At 41.6% G+C, this 10,988-nt stretch overlaps 2 protein-coding genes across 2 annotated transcripts; both read right to left on the reverse strand.

Annotated features, from left to right (window-relative positions):
* Positions 1 to 4,112: 4,112 nt before the first annotated feature.
* LOC136425859 (rho GDP-dissociation inhibitor 1-like) lies at positions 4,113 to 7,980 on the reverse strand. The gene is made up of 5 exons (XM_066414793.1): positions 7,881 to 7,980; positions 6,361 to 6,441; positions 5,570 to 5,646; positions 5,110 to 5,173; positions 4,113 to 4,450 (listed from the first exon to the last, which is right to left on the reverse strand). The coding sequence occupies exons 1-5, from the start codon at positions 7,978 to 7,980 to the stop codon at positions 4,254 to 4,256; spliced, it is 519 nt and encodes a 172-aa protein (XP_066270890.1). The 3' UTR covers positions 4,113 to 4,253.
* A 351-nt stretch (positions 7,981 to 8,331) lies between these two features.
* On the reverse strand, positions 8,332 to 9,297 carry LOC136425860 (uncharacterized). Its single transcript, XM_066414794.1, has 3 exons — positions 9,231 to 9,297; positions 8,967 to 9,023; positions 8,332 to 8,720 (listed from the first exon to the last, which is right to left on the reverse strand). Exons 1-3 carry the CDS (start codon positions 9,295 to 9,297, stop codon positions 8,332 to 8,334), a joined length of 513 nt encoding a protein of 170 aa, XP_066270891.1.
* Positions 9,298 to 10,988: the final 1,691 nt, after the last annotated feature.

Raw genomic sequence — 10,988 nt, forward strand, 5'->3', positions numbered from 1 at the left:
CTGACGGATCCGACGTATCCGGAATCGGGCCTCATGGCGTTTCCGAGCGAATCCGGAAAAATCCCAGTTCACTGCTCGGATACTGAAGTGCCCGCAGATCCGACCAATTCCGACGCCGTATTCTTCTGGATTCGTGATGCGCCTCGGATACCCGAAGATATTTGCGCGGATCCCTCGTTTTTTGATATTTGGAATGTTCGGATTGTTTGTATGTCGGTAGTTGCTTCGGATCCTGACGAATAAATACACACGGCACGGCATGATCTCATTTCCTGACGAATCCAGCAGATCCGGAATTGCGCATCATAGCAGATACGGAACGTTTCCGATTGGATCCGATGCACCTCAGATCAGACAATTCCGGCGCCGTATACATCTGGATCCTTCATACGTTTCGGGTACAGATACGGAACGTTTCCGAGCAAATTCAGACAATTACCAGGTACACCTCAGATCCGGCAATTCCGACGCCGTATACGTCTGGATCCGTGATGCGCGTCGGATACCTGAGGATATTTGCGCGGATCCTTCGTTTCTAGATATTTGTCAATATGGCAGAGATGTTCGGATTGTTTGTCGGTAGTTGCTTCGGATCCTGACCAACAAATACACACTGCACGGCACGCGGCATGATCTCAGATCCTGACGAATCCAGCAGATCCGGAATTGCGCATCATAGCAGATACGGAACGTTTCCGATTGGATCCGATGCACCTCAGATCCGACAATTCCCGCGCCGTATGCGTCTGGATCCTTCATATGTTTCGGGTACAGATACGGAACGTTTCCGAGCAAATTCGGACAAATACCAGGAACACCTCAGATCCAGCAATTCTGATGCCGTATACGTCTGGATACGTTTCGGGTACAGATAAAATATCTACTCGGATCTTTCATTTTTTTAATGTATTTGCCAATATGTTAGAAGTTCAGATTTGCCAATATGTTAGAAGTCATGAGCTGTCTCGGATCCTGACGTGTACGGAACACGGATTCGTGTCGGATATCCAAATTACCCACAAGACACTTCTGGGCGCGACAAACGTTAACGGTTTTCTTTCGGTTAACAGCACAGACGAGAACGGCGTTTCATCACCTTCTGTGCTTAACATGGCATCGCCAGAGTCTACCATGGTCGACCAGTGATTTTTGAGTGACTTGAGAGTCGAAGGGAATTCGGTGTAAACTCAAACGCACGGAATTGCGACGTTGTCTTCTTCGTGCATGCAATATTCGTCGCCCCCCTCCCCCCTTGTAAAGTTGGTAGGGAGTCGATTCATCATTTAGAGGGACTGCCCTTTGGTAAGTACAAATTGAAAAATTCCCGTTTCTAACTAGTTTTGACGTCAGTTATCCTCCTATTGTGGCTTGACATATCATCGCATTCGCATGACCATAAGAATTCTCCAGCCGACCTGCCCTTTTACGGCGTTAGGATCTAGGAAATTTAAAATTTCAATTTGTTCATTCTTGCCAATGGTCATCAGACATGTGTGTCTGGTTAACGTTTCAGATACAAAATAGCAAGCAGTGGAGGGAAAGATAATTAAAGATATGGAAGGGAAGAAAATGTCATAAGTATTTGTCCCACAAAGATCCCACAGTTTGTGGATAGTGAACTAGAACTTATAAGGAGGCAGTAGTGTGCCTCAGTGATTATTTCATTCAGTTATAGCTGTGCATGTTTGATCAATATCATATTCAAGTTATAGATGTAAGTTTTACGTAGTCAATTCAACGATGCCCAGATTCATTTTTTTTACACATGCGAGTATGTGATATGTTTAATATTTGTCATTGTTTCCATTTATATATATATATCCAGTACAGCATCGGCAGATACTTCCTTCACAAATGCAGCACATATTGTGAGGACCTTGGCTGGGAACAAAGCAATCAACTGTCAGATGCTCAGCTGCTGAGTACCTCAGGCTCCTTTGGTAAGTCCATCATCGGTACACTTCAATGTTAGCTGAGAGAGGCATGATGGATATCCATTGTCCCGTGTTTTTTGTAGCTGCTGTGATGAAACGAAGCCCATGTCAAAATCATGTGACATGTTCCTTAAATACGTGAATTGATATTTATTCATCATTTGGTTTTATCATATAGGAACTGGTTCATCACAAGATGGACTCCAAGCTGAGTCCAACATGCAGATACAGAAGAAATCAGCCTTGCCTGTCCCTTACCAAGAGTGCATGGAAGAAGTGAACTCAGATGTAGTCAGAGAATGGGGAGAGGACGATTATACACATGCAGTTCCACGGCATATGCTACTTACGTTTAAAATGTGGCGTGTCATCATGGGAGTTCTTCAGACAGTATAATTTTACTTTCTATTTTCAACCTCTGTATTTGAAACAATTGTATCTGATGGCTTTTAGACGAAGAGCTGGCCACAAATAAGGCTTTTATTACTTTAGTGGAATATTTAGAACATGTAGATGATTTTGGTCCAAGGGCACTATACAGTAGTAAATATTACCACAATGTTGTGATGGTGTTAATTGTAATACATTTCATAATTTTTCAGAACATTGTGCTTGCACAACCCCAATTTACCGACATTAACCTGCATATGCAGTGGTGCTTTGAGTATGTGGATGTCCCTCAGCCTGTCTCAAATGAAATGGATCATTTAGCCACATAGTACTTCCGTATTGTATTGTATTTGATAGTTTTTGAACTTAGAAATACATTATGTTGAGATATGAAATGATACATATGTTACATACAGGCTTTCCCAAACTTCCTGTCATTCAAAATGATGTTTTGGGTATAGTTAAATTAGGAATGGAAGCACTTAGTCGGATCCGTTACGGATTCGTTGTTTTGTCCACCTGTATCCGTCAGTATTCACCATTTTCTTCAAAATACAGAAAAATCCCTGTACGCATCCGTCAGGATCTGTGGCATTTCCGTACAGTGTACGGCTCCGTATTCGTCGAAAATCCCTTACTTTCGGATTCTTCAGGAAATATTCCATATACCGGTGCGGAAATAGTCGGATACGTTACACGAATCCGTATGTATCCGTCAGTATCCGCCAAAAATACAGAAAAATTCCTGTTCGTATCCGTCAGGATCGGTGGCATTTCCGTACAGTGTACGGCTCCGTATTCGTCGAAAATCCCTTACTTTCGGATTCTTCAGGAAATATTCCATATACCGGTGCGGAAATAGTCGGATACGTTACACGAATCCGCATGTATCCGTCAGTATCCGCCAAAAATACAGAAAAAATTCCTGTTCGTATCCGTCAGGATCGGTGGCATTTCCGTACAGTGTACGGCTCCGTATTCGTCGAAAATCCCTTACTTTCGGATTCTTCAGGAAATATTCCATATACCGGTGCGGAAATAGTCGGATACCTTACACGAATCCGCATGTATCCGTCAGTATCCGTCAGTATCCGACAAAAATACAGAAAAATCCCGGTACGTATACGCCGGGAAACGAGGCCATTTCGTGCAGTGTACATACACACACACACACACACACACACACACACACACACACACACACACACACACACACACACACACACACACACACACACACACACACAAACACACACACACACACAAACGCTACCCTCTGCATAACCTTCTCGGCGAAGGTAAATATATTGCATAACGTTAGACTACTTTTACAATGACAGAAATTACCAAAACGTTCTGATACGAACAATATACCAGATTTCACTTTGTTATGAATGTGTAATCATATATATTGATAGATTTATTAGAGCAAACAAACCTTGAAGCTGACTTATTAGTTTTGACAAAATAAATGACACCTTTTTGGCGACTGATGGGGACCTATTGGCAATTAATGGTTCTAAATAGGGAGCCAATATTGGCAACTAGTTGGCAACTAGTTGACAACTATTTCGCGTCCAGTCACCACAAAAAATCGCCACCACAGGAGACGAAAACCGCGTGGCAACTACTTGGCAACTGCGCGCAACTAGTTGGCGTCTGTCATTTGCAACTAGTTGCCAACTAGTCGCCAAGTAGTTGCATCTCAGTGAGAGGGCCTGTTGTGCTCTGTGGTCTATGGATGCTTACTATAGACACCAGATTCAGGAAGGATTGAGACTGTAGATGTGTGACTCCACATGTTTATTCTGATAGCCCAGCTGAGGAGCCAGAAGGAGTGACGTCATAGGGTCCAAGGCCCCCTAGGTCTATATCTATTGCCTAGTGATTACATGAACATGTAACAGGGCCCCTTAGGGTTCATGTGTGTTACTCCCAGTATTTCTTGATGTCGAACGCCCAGTCCCACTCCAGGATGACGTTTTTGTCGTCGTCAATGAGTTTACTATTGACCTTGTAGTGGCCACGTTGCAACATCCCCTTAGGCGCCTCCTCTACCGGGGTCATGTACGAATGCTCCGTCTTCTTCGGTCCATAGCTTCCCACCATGTACGTGGACTTGTCCACTGCCAACAGAGGTGGGGCAGCGTTATAGGACATAGAAATTAGAATGCCAGCTCTAAACATTCCTGCACATATTTCCCGTAAAGGTCTTATCACAAGAATAGACGTCAACAGCAAAGCTACATGACTTATATCAAATCTTCACGATCTCCTGCTAGGCACTGTGTCCCTGTGGTGTAGTGGTCTGCGCTTCTGGTACTTACCACATCTGGTTCAAATTACTTGGACCAGAAGGCCCGGATTCAAGCCCCGGGTAGGACACTTCTGGACAAGAGGAGCATTGAGCCATACCAAAGACTTTATAAAAATGGTACATACTTCTGAAACAGTATGGAAGTTAAACACACTCCACTGCCAGTGGATTAGCCACCTGCTGCAGTGATTGCACCACAGTGTGGCACAGGGCTATGAACGGGGATGGGTACCGCCCTATACATCAATAATGGTGTGGGAGGATTTTAACTTAACTTAACTTAACTGAGGCTTTGTATAGCTACATGCATGGCAACCTTTCAACGCTTCAGCACGCTCACAAACGGCATGTTTCGCTTGATGTCAGTCTACTATATCTATTTGAATCTATCACGACACCCAAGAGGCTACATAAAGATATGCAACAAGAGTACATGCACTTCTCAGCGGTACTAAATACGATACCCACCTTTGACTCCTTTCCTGGTGATCACTTGGTGATACCTAAGTCCTGCCACAATCTCATGTTGGACCTTTGGAGAGAAATTTGGTACATATTATAGCTTGCACCTTAGTATTCGACAATAAGACCTTACAGTTACGATATTTGATACAAGTTACCTTTCTATATTAGACAGTCAACGAGATGGTGTGTTATTATGCCGGAGTGACAAGATACTAATATTTCTTCCTCAAAAAATAAAACATTGTCTGTTTTTGTTTTATCTCTTTCAAACATAAATGAAAAGTAAGCATGTCTATAAAAGTTTTACTGCACAGAAAAAAAGATGATATGGGATGCTATAGCAAAACAATTTTTCATATTTTTTTCTGATATAAGTCAATAATGATTTATACGGGTATAGAAATCTTCCTTAATGCTTTCAGGAGTATAGATCATCACCTTTGTCATAAAAATATCTACTCACCCTGAAGATGATCTTTATCCTATATTCCACCCCTTCCTTGATTACGAATGGCTTGTCCTTCAAGGTGCTCAGGTCCGCTGTTCAAAATACGTGTTATGATTTAGAATATTTGTTAAAAGATACATGTGAAACAGCAAACTATCATGCAAATGCAGATGTACACAACTATGTATAACGTAACATGGCCAATTATCGTCCAATTTATTCAAAACGTATTTATCTTAAAACCACGCGGACAGAGCTAAATGTTAGACTCATGGGCAGAAATATCAGCTCTTTTAAAAAGAAAATGCATAGTCTGTAAGTTTTTCTCCGCCTGTTGGACGACTTGCGAACATGTATTCATACTGATCAATTGTGCTAAGCTTACCCATTATCGTCCACTTCCATCTTTTCCCTTCTAGAGCTATGCTTGACGAACATAGACCAGAAAAAATGCAAAGTAACAGTCTAAAGTAGTCTACAGACAAATGACAGTAAAGTCAGTATGTTTGTCGCGCCGCTTGCTTGATGCGATGGAAGAAAATAATGTTGATCTGTGAATTTCACCGACATGCGCGGCACGTGCCGGCGTTCATGTGATAAACGCATGACCATTATGTTTTGCCGTGCAAAAATTAACCACCGGCCGGTGCGGGGGTCGCTAGGTATCAAACCTTCCTTAAACTGGTAAGAGTTGCAAAGCTCGAATGCAGATGTACACAACATCATATACATATCATTTGAAATATTTCACAGTGTATATGAATATATATATATAAAAACACTGTGCAAAAAGATGAGTTTCTAACCTCCTGATAAGTCCAACTCCAAATCAGGACGACCATCCACAACCAGAGCCATTTTCAATACTCGAACGTTGGCTGGATCATCTGAGGAACCGGAAACAAAAATGCAACTGATCAGAAATGTAGACAGATTGTGAACTACTATTTCAATTCCTAAATTTCACAACATACAAAAAAACTACTCTAGAATCTACCAGAGCTACGCCATTAAAGACAATTTTCATCGCAACTCCTAGCAACCCTATTAAAGTTCCTGATAAAAAACCCACAATTTATATTAGCTAAGAGTCATTGGGGGAACAAAGTAGACGTTAACATAGAGAGCTGATTTTAGGCTAGGCTCGCCTCTCTCCCGTTGCAGTTAGCAGCAGTAAAGGCTAGCAGCAGTAACAGTTAGCAGCAGTAACAGTTAGCAGCAGTAACAGTTAGCAGCAGTAACTGTTAGCAGCAGTAACAGTTTGGAGCAGTACCAGTTAGCAGCAGTAACAGTTAGCAGCAGTAACAGTTAGCAGCAGTAACAGATAGCAGCAGTTACAGTTAGCAGCAGTAACAGTTAGCAGCAGTAACAGTTAGCAGTAGTGACAGTTAGCTGCAGTAACAGTTGACAGCAGTAACAGCTAGCAGCAGTACCAGTTAGCAGCAGTACCACTGTCCAGTTAGCAGCAGTACCAGTTAGCAGCAGTAACAGTTAGCAGCAGTAACAATTAGCAGCAGTACCAGTTAGCAGCAGTAACAGTTAGCAGCCGTACCAATGTCCAATTAGCAGCAGTACCAGTTAGCAGCAGTAACAGTTAGCAGCAGTAATAGTTAGCAGCAGTAACAGTTAGCAGTAGTAACAGTTAGCAGCAGTAACATTTAGCAGCAGTAGCAGTTAGCAGCAGTAGCAGTTAGCAGCAGTAACAGTTAGCAGCAGTAACAGTTAGCAGCAGTAACAGTTAGCAGCAGTAACAGTTAGCAGGTCACCGACTGGAATGCACAGATCCATGCCAGCCAGTAGTGTTTGCTTGTTCCTGATCTGCGTCCAGGTCTTTAAAGGCAACCTAAGCAATATTAGGGCGTTGAAAGTCTTATTTTCAAAATCATTTTTTAATGATTTCTATCCATAGGAAGTTTGAATAACACTATCTCATTGCATATCGACTATCATGGAGCAAAGATGCGTTGTCGTTGAGTGATGGGAACTCATTGAAAATTTGATCACTTGGAGGCCAGCCATCATTTCAAATCTTCCGAACATGCGCGATTCTGACCGATGAGTCCCGAACGCTTCCGGAGAAATAATCACGTAGTCATATTCAATGTGCTCGAGCATTGTGACGTCACCCGACCGGAAGTTACCGAATACTGTCGACAGAAAACGATTATGGCTGGACTGTGGGCTGATTATTGGGTGGTACCAATAAATAAAATACTCCTTTTGCGGTTACTGTGCTCTTTTTAAATGTCCAAAGTATGTAGGAGCCCCAGTATTAATCGAATGGCACCCACCATATGTGTGCCCCCCCCCCCCCTCCCTTTCTTACCCATGGTCTCGCGGAGTTGCAGCTCCAAGTTAGACAGCTGGGCAGCGAGGGCGGCGAGTCCATCGGTCTCCTCGTTTTCTGGACGTAAAACAATTACCATCATTAGAAGTCAGTTGTTCAAAAACAAACTATAGTTATACACTATTGAAAAAGGTTTTTAAACATAAGAGATGGTTTTGTATGTTTACATTGAGTACAAAGTTGGGTGATAGTGAGTGATATTGGAATAAACCATTTTTGCGTGAGGGGGAGATAGTGCCTGTGTTTTCTTTTTTGGGGGGTTGCTTCTAAATGAATAACAAAAAAGTAATAATAATGTTCCGTTGGTATAATATTCATAATCTAGCTTAAGAAATCGAAAATAATGTAACATTTGGCGAAGAAAATGAATAGCAGCTAATAGCTGCGGCCTGCGAAACAAACAGGCTAAATGTCGTCATAGTAAGAAATACTACGTACCTAATTGTCCCTCTACGTCGTCGTCGAAATCATCTTCATCGATATCTTCTTCCTCCCCCATTTCTCTTTCTTCCTGCATCTCTCTTTCTTCCACTTTATTTTCGTCTAGATCTTCTTTTTCCATCTCCCTTTCTTCCTCCATTTCTCTTTCTTCTTGCATCTCTCTCGCTTCCACTTCATCTTCGTCTAAGTCTTCTTCTTCTTCTTCCATCACCCTCTCTTCTTGCATCTCTCTCTCTTCTTGCATCCCTCTCGCTTCCATATCATCTTCGTCTAAGTCTTCTTCTTCTTCCTCCATCTCCCTTTCTTCCTCCATTTCTCTCGCTTCCATTTCGTCTTTGTCGACGTCATCCTCTTCCGCCAGACTCCTCTCGTCCTGATCTGTATTTACAAACGAACAAACAAACAAAGAAACAAAAAATAAAAATATGATAATTATTGAGTTCTCCTTACTAGAATTGGAAAAACGCATTTGGTGCCGAGCTAGATCACACAATAAGGTCATTCATGATTCCGAGTACGCATGAGTTAGGTCAAAGTGGAAGCCCTGACTTGTAAACAGCTTTCGAGCGGCAGACTGCGATTGATTTGATATGAATGAAAAAAATAACACGTGAGGGTACTGACCTGCCATGACCCTGTCCATCTTTTCCATAAGGAACTGCAAACGTTCACTCAGGCTCTCTGTTTTGGGGTAAAAATTAATATTCCAATGGTTAAATATAGCAAATATCTGGGCAGTAGTTATGTTTAAGAAAATGCACACGCATAAGTTTTTGAAAAAAAATTACACTTAAGAAAGAAAAATCAATGGATTAATGAATGTATGAATTAATGAATCAATCAATCAAGTAATAAATCAATCAATCAATAAATGAAAGTCCCACATACTTTCCCCTGGCTCTCGCTTGACTCGCCTGATCATCCCGGCGTACGATGTGTCAATCAAAGTTGCCATGCTATGGCAACAAGGGCCAGCAGACGAACACACCACTTCATGATCAGCTCTTACAGGTGTCTACTTGATCCTGGAAAATAAAACGGCAAATTTTTAATTAGAGTAGCCTCCACCAGGCCCCCCTACTGCGTATGGATCGTAGAATTCAGCAGAAAAGGGAATAATTAGCCAGTAGAGTCAGTCCACATTTCGCCAGCTAGGAAACAAAAGGGTATGAAAAAGGGCGCGGACATAGGGTCAGAGGTACAAGAATCATGTGTCCATCAAGTTTGTATGTTCGCAAGATTCAACTTGTTCACGGAAGTACCCTTTCTTCTGTTTGTAATTCAGAAGTTTCACAACTCAACACACTGTTTCTATGTTACATTTTGGGTTTATAGAGCTACTCTCTATTCTGCGCCTTTGCCAGCAAATTCATAAGAAAACAACATAGCTTTATATACTTATTACTTATACAACGTTAACACAACAAAAACAGTACATCACATGTTCATTAGCATGATCGTAATGCACCCAGTTATAGTAGTAAATCGATGACTTTCTGAATAATTCTACATTGTGTATCTTTTCAAGTAGAACAATTAAGTTCCAAATAGCATAGTTTTCACTTCATTGTGTACATCTCTGTCTAAGCTACCCGCATAAATATCATGGATATCCGTTGTTCTTCTGTTCAGTTATTCTCCTTAGAAGATTTTCACAATAACGACCCTGCAGTTCCAGAGCAAGCTGCTAGGGGGCCTAAACCTACATCACAAGCTATCTTCCTCCAATAAATCAAGACCATAGCACGCCCATGTCAAAATATTCAATAATAAGTTCTGCTGCAGTACCAAGGTCACTTACCAGGGGGCCCTAAATCGACCTTAAGCTTGAATTTCGGCTTCACAACACCCGCTCACAAACCAAATAAAATTTTAATCCATCAAGGGGCTCTTGAGTTATGCTGACTAGAAGAGGGCGGAAAAACAAACAGACAGACAAACAGACAGACAGACGGACAGACACACCCAAAAATATAACTCCTTTTTTCATGGAGATGGAAATTACGTAAATCTTGAGCAAGAAAAGACGTACCTGTTTCGAAAAAAAATCCGAAAGTCGAATGAAGACAACCAAGACAAAAGAAAGTGACACAGTTTCAGACTTCAAATGACAGCGTATTGCGACTTCCATATATGGTCATCTGAAGTGCCCGTATGTAGTGACGTCACCAGGGACTGTGCATTTCTCTTTGTAGGGAAGAGAGAAAACGAACTATTTTCCTTCTCAAGTTATCTTATATACAGATGTTTTGTAATCTAGACTTAACGACAATATGAATTAGCCAGTAAAGATGTTTGGGGTAAGGTTTTGAGTTGATAGACCTTATTTTTACCACTCCTATTGGTGAATTCAATGGTTTGCCCCGTAATTTTGTAGCGAGGTGCAGCGAAGCATTGCGACAAAAGTTACTAAACTGGTATGACAGGTTCTTTCGAGTTAAACCGGCGCAAACGGGGGGCGTTGTCAGATCGTATAATAAGTAAACTTTTTTGGAAACAAGTTTACCGCTTAAAGAAACACTTAAAAATACTGAATATTATTTTTTGATTTTTAAAAAACTTTGAGTGTCAAAGATACCATACTTTGCGAGTGCGTGTTTCGCGCTAACTTTGTAAGCAGATTGTGTACCGAGCCCAAGCGCACAG

The sequence above is a fragment of the Branchiostoma lanceolatum genome, chromosome 19, assembly GCF_035083965.1.
Source record: "Branchiostoma lanceolatum isolate klBraLanc5 chromosome 19, klBraLanc5.hap2, whole genome shotgun sequence".
In the NCBI taxonomy this organism is placed as follows: Eukaryota; Metazoa; Chordata; class Leptocardii; order Amphioxiformes; family Branchiostomatidae; genus Branchiostoma; species Branchiostoma lanceolatum.